The sequence below is a fragment of the Mercenaria mercenaria genome, chromosome 3, assembly GCF_021730395.1.
Source record: "Mercenaria mercenaria strain notata chromosome 3, MADL_Memer_1, whole genome shotgun sequence".
NCBI lineage: Eukaryota > Metazoa > Mollusca > Bivalvia > Venerida > Veneridae > Mercenaria > Mercenaria mercenaria.
In genome coordinates this window covers 12147717-12167492 of record NC_069363.1, presented here as the reverse complement: position 1 = coordinate 12167492, position 19776 = coordinate 12147717, and the positions used below count along the sequence as shown (strand labels likewise).

General features: G+C 36.2%; 2 protein-coding genes across 4 annotated transcripts in view; one reads left to right on the top strand and one right to left on the bottom strand.

The window, feature by feature from the left end:
* The first annotated feature begins 2056 nt into the window (after nt 1–2056).
* On the top strand, nt 2057–4602 carry LOC123525432 (uncharacterized). Of its 2 annotated transcripts, none has more exons than XM_045304473.2 (2): nt 2057–2186; nt 3184–4602. In XM_045304473.2, the coding sequence occupies exon 2, from the start codon at nt 3211–3213 to the stop codon at nt 4408–4410; it is 1200 nt and encodes a 399-aa protein (XP_045160408.1). In that variant the 5' UTR covers nt 2057–2186; nt 3184–3210; the 3' UTR covers nt 4411–4602. The 2 variants fall into 2 exon arrangements, with proteins under 2 accessions (XP_045160408.1, XP_045160407.1); XM_045304472.2 differs by lacking the exon at nt 2057–2186 and adding an exon at nt 2935–3082.
* A 5055-nt stretch (nt 4603–9657) lies between these two features.
* The window catches only part of LOC123525433 (uncharacterized), a 30061-nt gene continuing 19942 nt past the window's right edge, over nt 9658–19776 (bottom strand). For both annotated transcript variants that reach the window (XM_045304474.2, XM_045304475.2), the window contains 4 exons: nt 18467–18637; nt 17244–17360; nt 14599–14691; nt 9658–13564 (listed from right to left, as the gene is read on the bottom strand). In XM_045304474.2, coding sequence (XP_045160409.1) covers nt 13430–13564; nt 14599–14691; nt 17244–17360; nt 18467–18637 — 516 coding nt within the window. In that variant the 3' untranslated portion in view covers nt 9658–13429. The remainder of the gene's footprint in view (nt 13565–14598; nt 14692–17243; nt 17361–18466; nt 18638–19776) is intronic.

Below are 19776 nucleotides of genomic sequence, written 5' to 3'. Positions count from 1 at the left end.
AAAAAAAGACATTTCATCTATCCCTATAAACTGCTCTATTAACTTCAGTTACTTCGTTTAAAAATATCAAAAAGAAAAAAAGCGAAAAAAGCAAGTGAGGAGGGATGTAATGGTTGCGGTAGGCGTTGTGAAGTATGAGGGATAGGAAGATGGGAATGGAGTTTGAATGAGCTACGAAAGTATGAGATATCAAATGTAAGTTAATTGAAAGAAATATATATATTTGGGGGGAGGTAGAAGTTGCGGGGAGGGAAGGGTTACGAGGTTTACTTGAAAACACATTTAACACAAGTAAATACCTGTTAATTCGTTTATAACACGTTATTTCAATTCTTGTCTTTCATTTCACTGTCTATGTTACATACTAATTGAATTTTTACATTATTGTCTTAGAAGACCATATAGGTTTACGTTAGATTGGTTACGTTAGATTGGCTTTAGCAAATCTGTTGTCCTCTTTAAATATATTATTATATAAACTTGTGTGTGAAGATACCGTCACGTAGTGATCGATGCCTGGCCGTTTCATACCAAAGACGTGAAAAAGGGTACTGGTAGCTCCATTGCCTGGCACTCAGCATTTAAAGAGTTTTCTTTCTATCCCCTAAATCACGCACTCTCCCCCTTCCACCCCCACACATGCACACACACTTTATGTGCACCTTGACAAGATATGCCAGGATGGCCGAGAGATCTAAAGCGCCACACGTGATAACGCTACATAACGAGTGTTCTTGTCCACTGACGTATGTAGGCGTCTTTTCAGTGTCTTTTTCTACAAAAAGTAGTTCCACTTTCCGTAGAATCTTAATTTGATTTCAGTTATATCCATAATGGACGGCGCACCGGGCACTTCTTACTGATAAAAGTACACTACCCCTTATCAGAGGAAATCCAAACTAGATTTTTGCACTTGTTTCAAGCAAGTTGTCCCCACCTCGCTAGAGGTGACAATTCTTCATGCGAAGAAGCCATCTAGCTAGGTTTTAAAAGGTCGGCGGTTCTACCCACGTGCCTGCCCATCTCTGCAACAATGCCTGGAGGGGCGCTAGAATCTTCCTTCGCCGTCAAATGCTGGTAAAGTCGCCGTATGACCTGAATTGTATCGATATAACTATAAACAAAAAAAAACTTTGTTTTTAATACTAGCCCATATAAGATTAAGTAACACAGTCTTATTAATTTAAGAATTGGTTTAAACAAACCACTGGCACAAGACCAGAAATAAAATGTCCTTGTACGTGATCCCGTATCCCTATGTGAAGTATTTCTGGTCATATGCCAAACGCAATTACGTAGAATGTTATAAATAATTATTTCAAATAGAAATGTGTTTCAGATATAAAGGGTATGCAAAATAAATCATACTTAGAGATATCTGTGATTCATTTTATGATATCTATTAGCGTTTTTATGATATCAGGAAATATATTTAATGATGCCGTAAGGTATAATTAGTGATATCATTAAATACAAGGTGTTTTAAGATATCACTTAATGCATTTATTAATATCATAACATGAATTAAGAATATCATAAAATGAATTTAAGATAGAACAAAATAACGAATAACTTGAAAAACGGCACCTAGTAAAATTCTCTTTTCTTAAAACATGACATCGGCAGGTACCTCTCAAATACTGCGCTTTCCTACGATTTTTTAATATCTGTGAACATTAGGCCTATACAGAGGCTGAGTTTTGCTGTTACAAATCTACATGTCCGTCAATCGGAGATACTGTAATATTGGGAGCCGTGCTCTAAAAACAATTGGGTAGTTTTGTTACAGACGGAAATTCTATTTGCCAGCGCCTATATGTTTGAAAACGTGAAATTAGATCTATCACAATAATTCATAATAATAATTGTGACAATATAACAGTCATTCATTTCAGTCTGTGGACGGGCCGTCATGGGAGGTAACTAAGAGTCCTAATCCGTTAGATATAATCCAACGTTCAGCTGTATATCAATTAATAAACCACCGAGACAGAATTGCAAAAAAAAACTAAACTAACCTTATTTACTGCCCATAACTCTCTCCCGAAATTCTGGATGAGTTGTCCACCGATGTCACGAGATCTGGTTGACGTCCTCTGACGTCACGAAACACAATCAAACATCAGTACGCGTTCTGTGACGTAAAGGCCGGGACATTGGACAACAAGGAGGGTTAATTTCCAGAGGTAAGATCGTACTACTCTTACAAGAATAACCATTTTTCCATATATTTATCAAAGTAGTAGGGAAGTTACTCGTTAATCTTTAAATTTGTCCCAATCTATCCTTAAAATGGTATTATTTTGGACATTAAATAAATCATTCAGGGGAAGACAATTAAAAAGCAAAGATATAGGCCTATGAGGCATCATACACTGGATACAGACACTGCATGACTTGCCGGTTTTTATTTTCTAATGGTCGCGTCAATTAATCCGTAACAGCATAACCAGTAAACATATATATATATATATATATATATAGAGCCATATCTGAGCTGAATTTTTTTAGCTAGGTCTGACGTAGTTTGATAAAACCCTACAGCAGGCCTATTTAATTTTGCTGTGCCTACTTAAAAAAAGATGGACCTTAATTCAAAAACTTTAAAGGTGTTGTTAAATCATGTTGAAGATATGACAAATGTAATGTTCTGTACTGTAAATGATTGTATTTGAAGGCCCTATTTATGCCCAGCACACCCCTCGCCCTACCCACCACTCACACTCCCCAGCCGTTAGCGAAGACGAGGGATTTGAAAGAACTGGGAGCAGACAGGTGTACATATATATGCATGTATTCAAGATTAAGCTTTGACCTAATTATAACCGACATTGAAAAATGGTAGTTTTATCAGGTTTACGACAAATCCAGATGTACATAGGCTTGTTTAAGTTGTTTTTAAAACCTGACTTAAGTAATTCACAAGAAAGTAAACAAGCTTGACCTTGAGAGATCTATAAGTTCAATATTGTACAAAATGTTAACAACACCTTAGTATCGATCACATTGTCAAAGCGCGGCTAGCAGCAAGCGTATTGAATAATGGATTGATTGAAATCTAATACAGAATATTACATTCAAGGTGAATGTTTGTTTATGTTTGCTGTTTCAGTCATATCTTGGATTTAGAGCTCTACTTAAAATATAAACGTGAAATAACACGTTAATTTTGTTTCTTTTAAGGTGAGCAACGAATGGAAAGAGAAAAAAATGGATTTAGATAGCTCATTTGGCAAAGAGTTTTCAGAAGGGAGTTCAGTGTATTCAGGCAAGGTGTCCGAGGATGTCGCGACAATGCACTGTGACCCTTGTCTCACCGAGATGAATTCTGTGCTAGCGGAGAAGTATTGTGAGGAGTGTAATCAGTATCTTTGTGAAACATGTATACGGTATCACAAGAAGTTTGCGTCAACGACGAGTCATGTACTTGTGGACATAGGCACGTCGCCGAAACCTCGGGCATATGATATATTTAACATTGATCACCCGATAGAACCAGAAGAAGTACAGTCGTCTTCCGGCACGTCGAAGCATGCTCATAAATATGAAAATACCGCGTTGGTACACATCGGTGACGTATGCGTTAAAACGTCGAGAGACAGGCACGACTGCAACATAACTGGAGCAGAACTTCTCACCACCGACTTTCTTGTGTTAGCGGATAGCAAAAACAATGCGATAAAAATATTAGACACCAAGCATCGAGAAGTAGTCGCGGAATATACATTATCGTCTGCTCCATGGGATGTAACTGTAGTAGAAGAAGGGTTGCTGGCACCAGAACAGTTGGCAGTGACGCTTCCAGAAGAACGCAAAATCCAGTTCCTTACGTTAAACCATGGAGAGCTGACCGAGGGCCGACGTCTGAAAGTGGATGGGGATTGTCGTGGGATTGCGTATAGCGATAACAGGCTAGCGGTTACATGCGATGCGCCGACCCCTTGCAAAGTAGAAATTCTCGATATGAATGGGCGTATTATTAAAACACTAAGCAAAAATGTGCATGGGAAAGATTTATTCCAATGTCCGCAAAACATAGCTGTTTCCCATGACGGGACGTATTTGTTCGTTACTGATCGCATTACGTGTGACGTCACTAAGATTACGTTTGACGGGAAGGTTGTTGCGATGTATGACGATAGCGAGCTATGCAGTCCGGAAGGAATTGTTGCTACACGTGATGGGACGTTAATTGTCTGCAACTACAAAAACAACATGCTGCATCTGGTCTCAGAGGAATGTGAGAAACTAAAGATTATTAAACCACTAAGTGATCACGTAGTGTGCCCGACGGCCGTCTGCTTTTGCGAGGAACGTAACAGGTTGTATGTCAGCCGATACTGGACTGGTGCACATCCCCTTTATGTCAATAATATCAACATCCTCGAGTTTGAACTGCAACCGAAATAGAAAAAAAAAAACTACCTAACTTAATGTGTTTTAATTTGATCCAAGTTGATTGTTAACCTGCGGTCGATATTTCTTTCGTAATTTTTCTTGCTTTTGTTGTAATGTATATAATCATTAATTTTACTGAACATGTTTGTCAGTGTACAACCATTTTATGTAGCTGCTATTGAAAATAAATCAAAAGTAGGCCTACTTATAATTTTCACACTCCTTTTAATATCGTTGCTCAATAAATTCAGAAGCAAAAGAACCTCTTAGCAAGGGAGGGGGCTAAATACATAGAAAATCTCACTTTATGGTAATATTAACGCTTAAAAAGTAAAATCTGTGAGAAGATCCTTTGGAAGCATAGAAAGCAATAAAGCAAAATTATAGCAGACTCTGTTCTGAGGTAATGGAAAATGCAACACCCATCAAGCCTCCTAGCACCGAATTTTATTACAAAGATATTAAAACCAGTCCCATTTCCCCCGATGATGGCGTGTTGGGGTAAACTGGTACGTAATTTTTAGTCTGTGAGCTTGACCTTTGACCTAATGACGCTCAAAAAACAATACGAAGTTTGAAGACTGGCGGCCTTTTGTCCAAGAAAAGGACAATAAACTTAATCGAAGTCATAGGATATTGTTTTTAGCCTCAGTGCCACTGTGAACTTGACCTTTGCTATAATGACCACAAAATATAGGGTTTACCCGCAGGCCACAAGCAATAATCTTATCAGGTTTGGCACCGAAAAGAGCTCTCCAATGATCTATTGGAAACCGCTCTCAGACTAAAGGTCAAAGTAATCACTCAAAACAATTTAATCAACTTTTGACCGTGGGCAATCATCCTGTAACGTTTCATGATCGTATTCCTAAACGGTCTCAGCTTTGACTAGAAGTTGTTTTAGTCTAACCAACGTAAACATAACCTACTAGAGCTAAAAGCATCAAAACAGTACGCTGCATCGAACGATCCCATCAAGTTGGAAGGTCGTAGGCACAAACACTATGCAGTTCTTTTGATCGGATACCGTTTTCAGTATAAAGCTCAACTGACCTTGACCTTTAGGCTTGTGACCCCCAAACCCAACTCACCTCTCTCCCTTCGAAAAACACAACAACAAAACGTGTCATAAATGTCACCTATTGAACACAAGCAGTCATCCTATGAAGTTTTACATCCAATAGGCTGAAGCGTTCTCAAGTTACTAATACAGAACCACTTTTAGTCCCGATGTCAACGTAGATCTCGACCTTACATATACTCGCATATGATAAGAGGTCATTAGAAGACCACAGGGGCCTAAGAAACCACCTGGTTCATGAAAAGAAGTTGTTTAAAGGTTTTTCCACTTTTAAGTCTGAGCAGGCAAGTGGTCAGTTTTTTTAATTTCAACTAATTCAAGGGCCATAACTCAAGTGACGAAGGCTTCATGGCTAGTTATCTAACTTGGCGAAGATAATATACCCATAAACATTGAGACCAAGTTTGGTGATCATATGATAAGAGCTGCTCAAGTTAAAGTGCTGAGTGTCAAATTTCACAAATATGAGCAGTTCAAGGGTCATTGACTTCGGCTAAGATATTATGCCCATAACCATTGTGACAAATTTTCATTGGATAAGAACTGCACAAGTTAGAGAGCGTACACTGTCAGTTTTTGCAAATTTTGAGTAATTCAAGGGACATACCCGACAGCCACTGGCAGAATCAAGTTGGTTATTGAATCTGGCCGAGACATTATGTCCATTGTGGCCAAGTTTGGTGAACTGATAAAAATAGAGAGCAGACAAATTCATCGGATGCAACCAGCCCACTGGTATTCCCAGAATACATCGTTTCATGGATGTATAAAACTGGTAAATAAAAAAACAGTGCCTCATCAGGCCGCTAAATTGAAAGCAAGAGTTACAGGACCTATGTCATTCAGTTTGTAGTAACAGGAAAGAAATGCAAGAAGGTTGTACTATGGGATATAAATGCATGAAGTTTTATTTAGTTGCGATGTGTAGTTATTGAGATATATCTTGGTGATTGTTGCGAACAGAATTTCGTTAAAAAAATGGCTAAGTACAAAGGGGGCATAATTTCATAAAAATGAAAGCAATAGTCAGGGAACTTCTGTCATTCTGTTTGTATTATCAGAAGAAAAGCTCTGCAAAGTGGGGCAAAATACGCCCGAAGGGTTATATCAGAGGAGGATGGGAACAAAAGTTAAAGAACTAGACTGTTGATGCCCAAAGGACAGGAACAACAAAGGGAAGAAATTCTAAAAGTAAATTCCAAGTCCACAAAAAAATCCTTACCAGGTACAGATGTCAAAATACAGCTACAAATTAGAGGTACCATCCATGTTGTACCATAGAAAAGTGGTCTCAGTTTTTCCCTAAGAACAATAACTAGAAATGTGTCCATGGGACACAGATGCCCCCACTACATGACATTAAAATGACAATTTTTTCCCCAGGTCAGGGGCCATAACGCCTACAATACTGAATGAATCCGGACGCGAAACCCAGCTGCACAACTGCACATGCTGACCAACATTCCTGTTAACTTTGGTGACTCTAGGTCATATACTTTTGGAGCTATGCGCAACACAACATTAAAATGACCAATTTTTAACTAAGTCAGGGGCCATTACTCCTACACGACTGAATGAATCCGGACGCGAAACCCCAGCTGCACATCTGCACATGCTGACCAACATTTCTGTAAACTTTGGTGACTCTAGGTCAAATACTTTTGGAGCTACGCACAACACAACATTAAAATGACCAATTTGTTACTAAGTCAGGGGCTATAACTCTTACAATACTGAATGAATCCGCGAAACCCCAGGTGCACAACTGCACATGCTGACCAACATTCCTGTAAACTTTGGTGACTCTAGGTCAAATACTTTTGGAGCTATCCGCGACACAACATTAAAATGGCCAATTTTTTACTAAGTCAGGGGCCATAACTCCTACTTGACTGGATGAATCCGGATTCGAAACCCCAGGTGCACAACTACACATGCTGACCAACATTCCTGTAAAGTTTTGTGACTACGTCAAATACTTTCGGAGCTAGGCGCGACACAACACTAAAATGACCAATTTTTACAGTCGGGGACCATAACTTTTACACGACTGAAAGAATCCGGACGCGAAACCCCAGGTGCACAACTACATATGCTGACTAACATTCCTGTAAAGTTTTGTTACTCTACGTCAAATACTTTTGTAGCTAGGCGCGACACAACATTCTCGGAAGGACGGACGGACGGACAAATCTTTATGGCCCCCCCTCCAGTGGGGGCATAAAAAAAATCACAAAATAAGCTATTCATAATAACAAAAAAAGGGAAGTAATTCTATCAAAAAAATTGTAAGTGAACAAAAAAGGGGATCTGCCAAATAAACAAGAGCTGTCCGTAGAACAGCCAAGCTCGACTATTCGAAATATTGTCACAGAAGCAGGAAATTATTACCCAAAAAGTTAAATATCAAAAGAGTTTTAAGTTCGAAAGGGGACATAATTTGACCAAAATGCATATCAGAGTTATGGGACTTGATGCTATCACCTAGTTTTATAACCCCGAAGAAACATGTTAAGTTTCAATTCAACATCTGCATTAGTTTTGGAGATAGTAACTTGCATGTAAAACTTTAACCAGAATTTTCTAAGTCCAAAAGCGGGCATAATTTGCTCAAAATACATGTTAAGAGTTATGGAACTTGACCCAGTGAGGTTGGTAATTGACCTAGAAAAAGAATGAATAAGTTTCAAAGCTATATGCTTTTTGGTAATAGCTGTATGTACTTGCATGCAAAACTTTAACCAGGATTTTCTAAGTTCAAAAGGGGGCATAATTTGCCCAAAATACAGGTCAGAGTTATGGGACTTGATTCTATCAACTAGTTTTATAACCCCGAAGACACATGTGAAGTTTCAATTTAATATCTGCATTAGTTTTGGAGATAGTAACTCGCATGTAAAACTTTAACCAGGATTTTGTAAGTCCAAAAGGGGGCATAATTTGGCCAAAATACATGTCCGAGTTATCGGACTTGACCCAGTGAGGTAGGTAATTGATCAAGAAAAAGAAAAAATAAGTTTCAAATCTATATGCCTTTTAGTAATAGCTGTATGTACTTGCACGCAAAACTTTAACCAGAATTTTCTAAGTCCAAAAGGGGACATAATTTGGCAAAAATGAAGGTCAGAGTTATGGGACTTGGTGCTATCAACTAGTTTTATAACCCCAAAGACACATGAGAAGTTTCAATTCAATATCTGCATTAGTTTTGGAGATAGTAACTTGCATGTAAAACTTTAACCAGAATTTTCTAAGTCCAAAAAGGGGGCATAATTTGCTCAAAATACATGTTAGAGTTATGAACTTGACCCAGTGGGGTTGGTAATTGACCTAGAAAAAGAATAGATAAGTTTCAAAGCTATATGCCTTTAAATGATAGCTGTATGTACTTGCATGCAAAAACTTAACCAAGGTGTGACGCCGACGCCGACGCCAGGGTGAGTAGAATAGCTAGACTATTCTTTGAATAGTCGAGCTAAAAACATATTTAAAGTTATGCTCTGGACAGGAAATATGATGGGCAGATTTGACCTTGCTGTGACCTTGACCTTTGACCTACCACCTTGGTCCATGCACTCCGCACATCGTCATTTAACTACATGTCAACTTTAAACCTTGAATGGTTAACAAGTTGTGCTCCGTACACAAAATATGACCTTAGAGTTCAATTTGTGACCTTGACCTTTGACCTCACCGATAGACCCGGTTCTTGTGCACATCGTCTCATCACCACCTACCTACAAACCAAGTCTGAAGTCATCTTGCATGGTTATTTAGTTGTGCTCCGAACACAAAATATGATGGGCATTTTTTTACCTTTTAGCTAAATTTGTGATCATGACCTCTGAACTACAAAGCCGGGTCAAACACTCTGCACATCGTCTCATTGCCATCTACCTATATGCCAAGTTTAAAGTTATATTCTGAACACGAATTATGACGGACAGACTGAGGGACGGACAGACGCACACGCCGTTTTGAAAGACGTATAAAAAGGCATGTATGAAGTTCCATTTAGTTGTGATACGTAGTTATTAAGATATGAGCTTGCCAAGAACAATCAACAAGGTTTCTACACACAACACCATTAGTAAGGTTTCTGCACACAACACCAATGCCAGGGCTACTGTCCTGGTGACTTTTGTCACCTCAAAGCTAAAAAGAAAACAAACTCAGAATTCAACAACTATTACATATTTATTTATACAGAACATCAAAAAGAAATGAAACAGCACACGTAAAGAAATTTACATTTTCAATGAATGTTGTGATATTTACAGCACATTTATGTTATCGCCTGTAATCCTGCGACAAAAAACGCGATTATGGTTGTAGAAGCGAAAAAACTGAATGTCTCCGTACTCATAAAATTCATAGTATAGTTTTCTTTTGCGATAGTTCCTCCCCATTTGATGGATGCAGTGAAATGCAAATAGTCAATTGTGGGTATCTGACAAAGCCACAATGACAGCAGTCATTTTACATAATTATGAAAATCTTTTATATACTTGCAATACTGCTAAGAGTTAAAGCGAGAATAAGCTTATCAAACCTTTCTACTAATCTGCGATCACAAAAAAACCCATCCTGAAAAAACTGTGTTATTTTCTTGGGTTTTAAAGAAAGAAACACCAGAGCAGAGCTCATATCCACCTTGGCGAAAGACAAATTAAGTGATTCAAAGTCAGAATTATAATATGTATCTGAAAGACAATGACTTCATTCACTGTTAGAGATAAATTTTTCACATTTCGCACAATGATAAGGATTACTATCTTCATCCATGATGACATCAACCAAAAAGTTGCCTATTTTGTAAGATTTTCCTTCCCAGCGCCCCACTGTGATGTATTAATTGTGACATACAAACAGTGATTTTGTTGAATAATTAAGACACACTTTCAGCATTCTTTGTTTAATAAGAAAACAAATCAGGTCATGTTAGAATACAAGTGAAACTGATAATCTTTATGCAATATGTGTATCAGCATTCAAACTGTCCCAACAATACATTAAGAATATCTACTGTAAGGTCAAATGTCTCCTGTGAGTTTACCACCATGAATGTAGGCCTCTATATACAGTATAAATATACAATGGCTGATATTCATCCTGACCAAATATAAATTACACAAAATGCAAATGAAACAATTCTAAATGTTTCACTATACACGTCTGAATCAAATATATACAAATGTCTTGGTAAGTTCAAAATATGGACAAACACACAAGTTCCTCTGTACAAAGATTATGCATGTATTTCATGAAATATATTTCACCAAAGGCCCAGGGTCTACATTCATCAATATTCCAACTTCATATATATTCGGGCTTAGACTCGAAGTACCTAATATTAAAATCAAACTTACTAGTAGAGGAGTTTAACACCAATTAAGTTCAAGAATGTTCCAACTACAGCATCTATTTTCCAACAAAGTTTCATCAAAATCAGTGTTACCTGAACAAAATTACACCTTAAGATTCAGACTGTGAGTGTAGAAGAATGTTCTGAAACTGTTTATTCTGGGATAAGAATGCAATATTACTATTTCAACATTATCGCTATTTCAAATCACATAAGACTGGCTTAATATCTAAAAGAGTTCTGATTTGTTTGACAAAAATACTGCCATAAAATGTTTTGGAATTTTGAAGCATTCATGAACAAGAGCGACAGCGCGCTCAACTATTTGAAGAATTGATGTAAGTATAGGGTCAAAATATAACCAGAGATTTTCAGAGAAAAGAAAGAAAATCGACAGGACAAATAATGTACCTGTATTTGTGGAACTGCATAAGTCTTGCTCTGTATCACAAAATATAACTTGATTATCATTATTAATTAATTTCTATGTCAAAAAAGGGCCATTACTGAGTCAAAATCCTTTTCCTAGTTATGTAGTCTTGCCTACATAATATTATGGAGACTATGATGGTAAATAAGTGGTCAAAGTTTCAAAGCCATATGTCAAACAGTTTAGAGAAAATATGGACTTGTGCGAAAACTGAACCAATTTCCAAGTCCGCAGAGGACTATAATTCAGCCAAAATATTTGAAAGAGTTAGGTACTCTTGCCTACAGATAGAGACTGTTATAATAAAAAAGCAATAAAAGTTTCAAAGCCATATGTCAAACAGTTTACTTAAAATATTGACTTGTACGAAAAATGAACCAATTTTCAAGTACAAAAAGGGCCACAATACAGCCAAAATACTTGACAAAAGTTATGTACTCTTGCCTTCAGATAGAGACTGTTATAATAAAGAATTTGAGTTCAAAATTTCAAAGCCACGTCAAATAATTTCGACAAAACTGTCAAAAACATGGATTTGCAGGAAAAATTTAACCAAAGTGTGATGCCGACACTGTGGTGAGTAGGATAGATCTACTTATTCTTTGAACAGTTGAGCTAAAAACAGCCAAGGAGGTTTATTGGTTGAAGCATTATCCAACTTCCTTTAAAACATTCTCAGATATGATCTCCGTATGAGGTCTTTAGTGTGTAAATAAATGAGGAACTAAAACTGCTTTTATATCACAGAGAAAAAAGTTAAACTTGTAAGGAGAAAGTCGAAGTACATCAACTGCAAAAACAAGAAATACTAAAATACTGCTTTAAAAATAAATCTACAAAAATACACCTTAAATCAAGACTTTGTCTAAATGTACTTTTAAAATTGTTTTTCTTAAATCTGAATAATAAATTTTTCAGTTTATTACATTTGATTTTAAACATACAACAAATACTCCTTCAATCTAAAGTGTTCAAACCCAAACCATATACTGTACATTCATTTGCTATTGTCACCTTAAATTTCTACATGTACTGTACATGGTTAAGTTAATAAAAACTTATCTTTAACATAAATTGTTCTGAAACATGGGCCTAAGTAATAAATAACAACCAGGCCCTGCATGGATACACCTCAAACCTGTACAGAAGACCACAGCTAAAGTTGGTATTGACTCAGATATTATCAATTACTTGGACCTAAATTTGGATAAAGGTAAAACCACTGACATGTTCAAATACACCAAAACACTGAAATTTAAAATGCAATCAGTGGTCTTTAAAGCCAGGTGGTCTCTGTTCACAGCTGCTCTTTTGTACAGATAGGACTGTAACCATGAACATAACTATCATTTTTAAAAATATACACAAAAACACATTAACAATATTTGTGAATTAAATACAACAGAAGACAGTGTAACCTCTCTGGAATGAAACACTTGCAACAAGACTGTAATCAGCTGTTGTTAAGTTGTTGCTCTGGAGAAATTATTTTGGAATTTATATTTGCAGGAAAAATTCTGCCTTTGCAATGAGGTATTCACTCCTGCAATGAGTCATTAAAAGAGGTTACACTATACTCCAAAACAGCAAAAATAAAAATACATTTTAACTTGCTATCAGCTGCCTTATAGAATGTCCAAAAATTCTTCTGTGCACATTAACCCAGCCTCAACCAGTTGAAGCATTTCTGATGCTTTTCTCACTGCAGAAATGAAAATTGTCCACCTTAGTTTATAGTGATGGGCCATGACACTAATCATCTCCCTTGGCATATGGCAAAAATATATCTTCCCTGACAACCATTTTGTAAGGTAACTCCACAATAAAAGTAAAACCTAAGATGTTTTCTCAAAATATAAACGACCAAATTAGCTGGTAAAAATTTCATGAATTTGTTACATGTAACACTTAATAAGCAAATGTCTTGAGCAACAGAACTGTGTGACATTTACAAAGACTATCTCCTTTATGTCTGTCAGTTTTGTCAAGGGAGGTAATTATAACACTGAAAATTTCATATTCCTCTGTTAAAACTGGATTTTTTTAGGTATGTGCCCTGTTCAATTCTCATATTCAAACCATATCACTTTTTCCAGCGCCTCTAACTTCTAGAAAATGTTCTCAATCAACTTTTCACTTAATCCTACACTTATTTTCAAGATGCATCAAAGTTGTTGAGGAGTGCAGAGTAAGAGATTTTCTGTTTCTGTCGAATACTATGCCCTTTCACCTCTTTCTCTATAATCTGTTCCTTGTCAAATATATCATACTTGCTCTCGGAGGCATGTGACTGAAAAAAACAGCAATCAAAATTTAATTCATTAGTTTATCCTTCTTCAGCAATATGTAATACAGTCAACTTTTTTTGTGATTTTATGGGAGGAAGGGCTGGGAAGAAAGGGGAACGTAAATCCTAAACAATATACCTTGTGCACAACTTCACTTTCTGAAAAACATTGCTGCAAAGTGAGATATGTCATTATTATGTGCAACACAAACTTTTAGGCACTTCATGTTTGTTTTCAAATTAAGTCGAAGGCAATAACTCTAATCTAGCAAAATGAAATCACAAACAAAACCCCAAGTGCATAACTTTGCATGCTGAATAATATTCTTATATGGCCTAATCTGCAGGTCAATTAACTGAGATAATGCGATGCAAACTTCTGAGTTCTTAAGGCATATTTTTTACTAAGTCAATGGACGTAACTCTGATCTGGCAAAGTGAAATCTCATGCAAAACTCCATGTGCACAACTTCATATGCTGAATAATATTCCTACATGATTTTATAACTCTAGGTCAAATTCATTAGGAGATAAATGTAACACAAACTTTGAGGTTCTTTATGTATATTCATGACTGTCAATAGCTCTGTTCTTACTGAGAGAAATCCTGAACAAAACAAACCCTAGGAGAACACATGCTAAATAATCTAATGCTTGATGACTCTAGGTCTACTTTTTGACATTATGCACAACACAAATTTCAATGGACAGACATCCCAAAATTGCTAACAATACCTGTCTGACTGTCACTTACTCAATTTTTTTTACACATTTTGTGTTGTATTAAACTTGGACTGTCAAGTCTTTTCATGTATTCTTCCAGTCCTCCTAAATAATTAAGGGTATATGGAGACTACACTTGTTCCTTTGTCCTCAACACAATTCAAACCCAAAACTGTAGTACACTTTTTTTGGCAAAACTGTTTTACTACTATACTCACTATTCTTGATTCCACACTTTCCTGTAAAATCATTTTACCACTAATAGTCTATACTCATTATTATGTTTCCACACTTCTCAGTAATTCTCTACTCACCATTCTTGTTTTCACACTTTTTGGTAGTTCTTCCTCTTCCATCCACAGCTCATCCCTTGGTATACTCCTCTCTGACCCATCCTCAAACCCAATCTGAAGTACAAAGAAACATTTATAAAACTTCAGTGACAAGTTAGACACAGTCACTGTCATAGCCTAACAATACGTTCCTATATGGCTCACCTCACTTCTGTATTAAAGGCACTCACTACAGTTTTTCCGGACGGGTCGATATTTACCCCAACACCGTGCCAATTTGGTTTCGATGTAACTCACTGCAGACTTGGTGCGGTCTTCTGCGCATGCCCGGAAGTGATTATCTAATGTCGCGTACGGCAAATTATTGTATGTTCGCATGCATTTAATGTACAAAATGTATAATATACTGACTAAAGGTTAGGGTAAGTATCACCATGGTTACAAAATACATACATTTAAAGTACTTTTAGTTCAAATTGCTTCAATCCGACATATACTGGAGTCTGTTATTTATACCAGCTCTTAAACTCTGCATTGAGTCACAGCTTTTTCTAATCCAGTACCGTATCCGTACCGTACATTTGTAAACTACAGGTTTTGTTAAAAAAAGGGTGGAAACTTTCATCGTTCTATGCCATCAAAATGCTTCAGAAACACCTTAAAATCCGCTTATTAAGAAATCTGCCATTTGATAATTTTATATATGTATTTCTAAGTCATTTGCTCAAACACTGACAGAGAATTTCGTACCAACCTGCATTGTATAAATGCCCGCCACACTCCATCTCGTTGTAATTTGATTTAAGCGAAATCTAATATGATGACCTATCAATTTTCTTTTTGTTTTAGATAAGGTAGACATAACCAAAGGTATTTACAGAGTTTGATTAAATTCTATTATGTGAAACTCGATAAAATAGCAGAAGTACCAACTTAAAACTGACAAAAATATGCAAAAATAGCCCTTATTCCTTTCTTTACAAAATCATGTTCTTTTGATCTCTCTGAGCATGTTTCAAATAGATATATTGTTTTCCGTTATAAAAATGCTTAGATAATCAAATTTATGCTGATTATTGTACTTTACTGAAAGATATTTTAGGATTACAGAAATTTTGAAAAATGTTTAAAATAGCACCATATCTAGGGGCAAATTAAATTGAAACAAGCAAATTCGATGAATTGGTATCCCCCGCCGAAAGGGTTTGTGGTCAGGAATGGCAAAAAAATATATCTGGCAAAAAGTTACGGATGTTACTAAGAAGCAAATAATTTCATTTGTCAAAATCAATTTAAGAGAAAATGAATGCTATTTTTTGGTTGGGGAAGCGGGGGCAGCAGGGGTGACTGGGTGAGGGTACAAAACATCGATTATTGATGTTGATTATAAATATTGAAATATTGATGGAAAATTAAAAAAGAAGAAAAAAAATAAAAAATGGGAGGGGGGGGGGGGGGGTTTACTGAGAAATGGCTGCAGATGTGGATTTTTCATTAAATCAAGGGCAATAACTCTAAGGGAAATTGACCAATCCAAAAAAAACTTGATGGGCATCATTGCAGTATGTTGGTTCATATTTATTTCAAGTTTCATGAAATTCTACCTGCTAGTTACTGAGAAATGGCTGCGGACGGACATTTTTGGGCATTTTTCATTAAATCAAGGGCAATAACTCTAAAGGAAATTGACCAATCCAAAAAAAAAACTTGACGGGCATCATCGCAGTATGTTGGTTCATGTTTATTTCAAGTTTCATGAAATTCTACCTGCTAGTTACTGAGAAATGGCTGCGGACGGACGGACGGACGCACGCACACACGGACGTGACGGACGGACAACGCCATTTCAATACCCCCCTCCCGATTTCATCGGCGGGGGATAACAAAGCTGGTGACCTAGTATTTTTATTTCATTTTTCAATACATCTTAACATGATCTTTTAATATAAAAAATTTCATCAAAATCTATCATTGAGAAAAAAAAAACGAAACTGTAGCGAGCGTCCTTTAAACGGGGCATATTCTTTTTTGCTTTTGCTTCAGCGCAGTTTTTAAACAGTATTTTAGTTATATAACGGCGGGCAGTTAACCGAACTAGTCTTCCTGGATTCTGTACCAGTAGTAACATGCTCTCCGCATGTAACTGCCAACTTCTCGACATGAATCAGAGGTAGAGGACTAATGATTTCAGACACAATGTCTTTTATCAATTGTCATAGAGTACAAAAGCCTCGCCCAGGGATCAAACTGAAAATCCCTTGATCCATAGATCTGCACCTTTCCTACTGTGCAAGGCATGCACAATTTTGACAACATAACATTACGTGAACAATGGCAAAAAGATGACTATTTGATATAATTTAAATAGTTAAGCTAAATATGCAATACAGTGTAGAACAGTTAATTTTCGTGTCACATATACTTCATGATTTGATAGACACGACACTTATTCACATTCACTGTATTCTTAATTGGTCATACATTTGGGAGATAATGCTGCATAATATTAACAAGTTGTTTGATGTTGTGTCTGACTCTGCTTATATTAAACCCAGATTACTGACTTTTATCATGAAATTAGTTTAACCACAAGATTTAAATTCAGTGTTCCTTAACTCTGGGCAAGTTTTTCAAAGACGCTTTTTCACAAAATCAATAAAGCTTACCTTGTAAACAACTTGAGAATTCGTTCCCTTGAAAGTAGCTCCCCAGAGTGTACCATCTGTCCATATAACCTGTACCTTCGTTCCTACATGAGGTGGTCCATCTTCACAACAATGACCCTTTAACAAAAATAAGTCACTATACAACAAAAAGTTACTGTTTATTTAGAACTTCATTTGAGGTCAAATAAAAGGCTGACAATCTATAGCTTTATCAAATACTTACTGTGTCATAAAAATGTTGTATTCACATAATATTTCATGGAACACTCAAAAGGACCTTTCAGTATATGTAGGTGACAGCTGAACTACAGCAGTAAGTGTTCCTCAAACTCGTTTTTAAAAGTATCCATTGCAGTACGCTTCAAAACTATCCTCTGTACTAAATGTATGATAAAATTTAGATTTTGTCTGAGAAGAGTCAAATACTTGTCCAAGATGGTGGACATGGCTTTTAAAATGATAATCATGAACAACTTTGTGAACAATAGAACTCTTAATGTAAATAGTGTTGTTTGGTCATTTCCACACAATATAGGTCATATGGCAACTTTCTTGCTTTAAATAGCAGTGTACAGGCCATTCTTTCAGGCACAGACAGGCACCTGGGTAGAACCAACTAAACCAACTAAACCAGTCAGATGCCTTCTTTACATGAAATCTTTTTACACCACAATCTGGTTTCAAACCAACAACAGTGAAGGCCAAGTGATTCTCCGTCAGCAACCTTAACCACAAAGCCATGAAGGACACTATCCTAAATACCCTTCAAGAAGCAAAACCAAAAGCAAACTAGAGATGCTTTTAAGCAAATGTCTCCCACAACTGCCTAATCATCTAAACAGTAAGTCAGTCTTTATACACTTTTTACTTAGAGCACATGCGCATGCACATTTTTGACACCAAAAGGACCCCTATACTACTTTTTAAAGTAGTATAGGGGTCCTTTTGAGGTCAAAAATGCGCAAGAAATCTAAGCGTTCTTTGGTAATTCAAGGGCCATAATTCCGAAGTGCCTGGGCCATTTGGCTAGTTATCAAACTTGGCCGAGCACTTATTGGCAAACACATTTTGTTCAAGTTTGGTGAATATCGGATGAGAAATGTTCAACTTAGAGTGCGGACAAGCTTTGTGACAGACAGACACAAACAGGAGTAAATCAATGTCTTCCACCCTACTGTGTGGTGGGAGACATAAATAGACTGGTATAATATAAATAGACTTACATTAATGTCTTCCGGATAAAGATCATGGCTGAATGAACCGTCATCAAAATCTACCTCATAGAAAACCTGGTCCCTACAGTCAAGCACTTCTGCTACATAGTATCGTGTATTCTTGTGTTTTGCTATTACCCGATCACCAACTTCTAATTGTGTCAGTTTTCGTTCTTTTTGCTTAAAAAAAAAATTCTTTTTTACAATTGGGAGACAGCATTTTCCTACCTTTAATGAAAAATAATTTGTACAGTTGTTTTGAGACATATATAATCAAGAATATGCTATTTCGAGCTGATAACTGACCTATGTTTGTAATATTCAACACCTGAACTTCTCATTTTAAGAAATCCGATATTCAGCAGCATAATAACATAAACAAACTTGGTAATTACTAAGAACTGTCTCATTCAAAGAGTACTATTCAACAGCCATCTTAGGCCATCATACAGTATGCGGAGTAAGTAATCATTGACAGTTATATTTCCTAATTGCATGTAATGTCTTTCAGGGTAGTGTAAAATTCTTATCATTCACAAGATCTTTTTTTCATAAATATTTCAGAGTTTAATCTCTTGCAAATTCAATATTTTTGAAAAATTTGAACATCACAAATTCAACATTTATCTATTAAATAAATGTTGAATTTGTGATGTTCAAAATTCATTTCACTGATTTGTAACTAAGCATCTTTCCAACAGAGTACTTGAAACTGTCTCATCCTAAAATTACTATTCAATGACCCTTCTAGGTCATCATACAGTATGCGGAGTAAGCTGTAATCACAGACAGTTTAAGCACTCTAACTACAGTTAAGATTTTTTCTGACTACCTTTCCTTTAAAACAAAAGTTGTCATATAACTTACTTCTACAGATTTCCAGAATAAATTCCTATCAAAGCAAACAATAAAACTGTCTCATTTCAAAAGAACTATTCAACGACCCATACAGGCCATCATACAGTATGCGGAGTTAATAATCATTGACAGTTTTATGCAACATATACTTCATGGAGTGAGAGGGAACAAAGCAAGGACTTAAGAAATAATAAATCTGTTCCTATATTTTATAAGTTAATAAAGTATGGACAGGAGTTAGGATGCATAATAATCATATCACAAGTGTGTAGTGTGTATCCAAACAACTGCCCATATTTTCTTAACTAATAAAATTATTTGAACATGTTTATTATTTCGATTCTAACAACTTTTAGATATTTGTTTCTTTTTTTCAGAATTTTGAGAAGTACATATTAACTAGTAATCTTACAGCTCGCAAACTATTTATGAACAGAATCATGAAATTTTATTTGACCCAG

What these genes read in the sequence shown, in the direction of transcription:
- LOC123525432 (XM_045304473.2), top strand. Translation starts at nt 3,211, where the DNA reads ATGGATTTAGATAGCTCATTTGGCAAAGAGTTTTCAGAAGGGAGTTCA.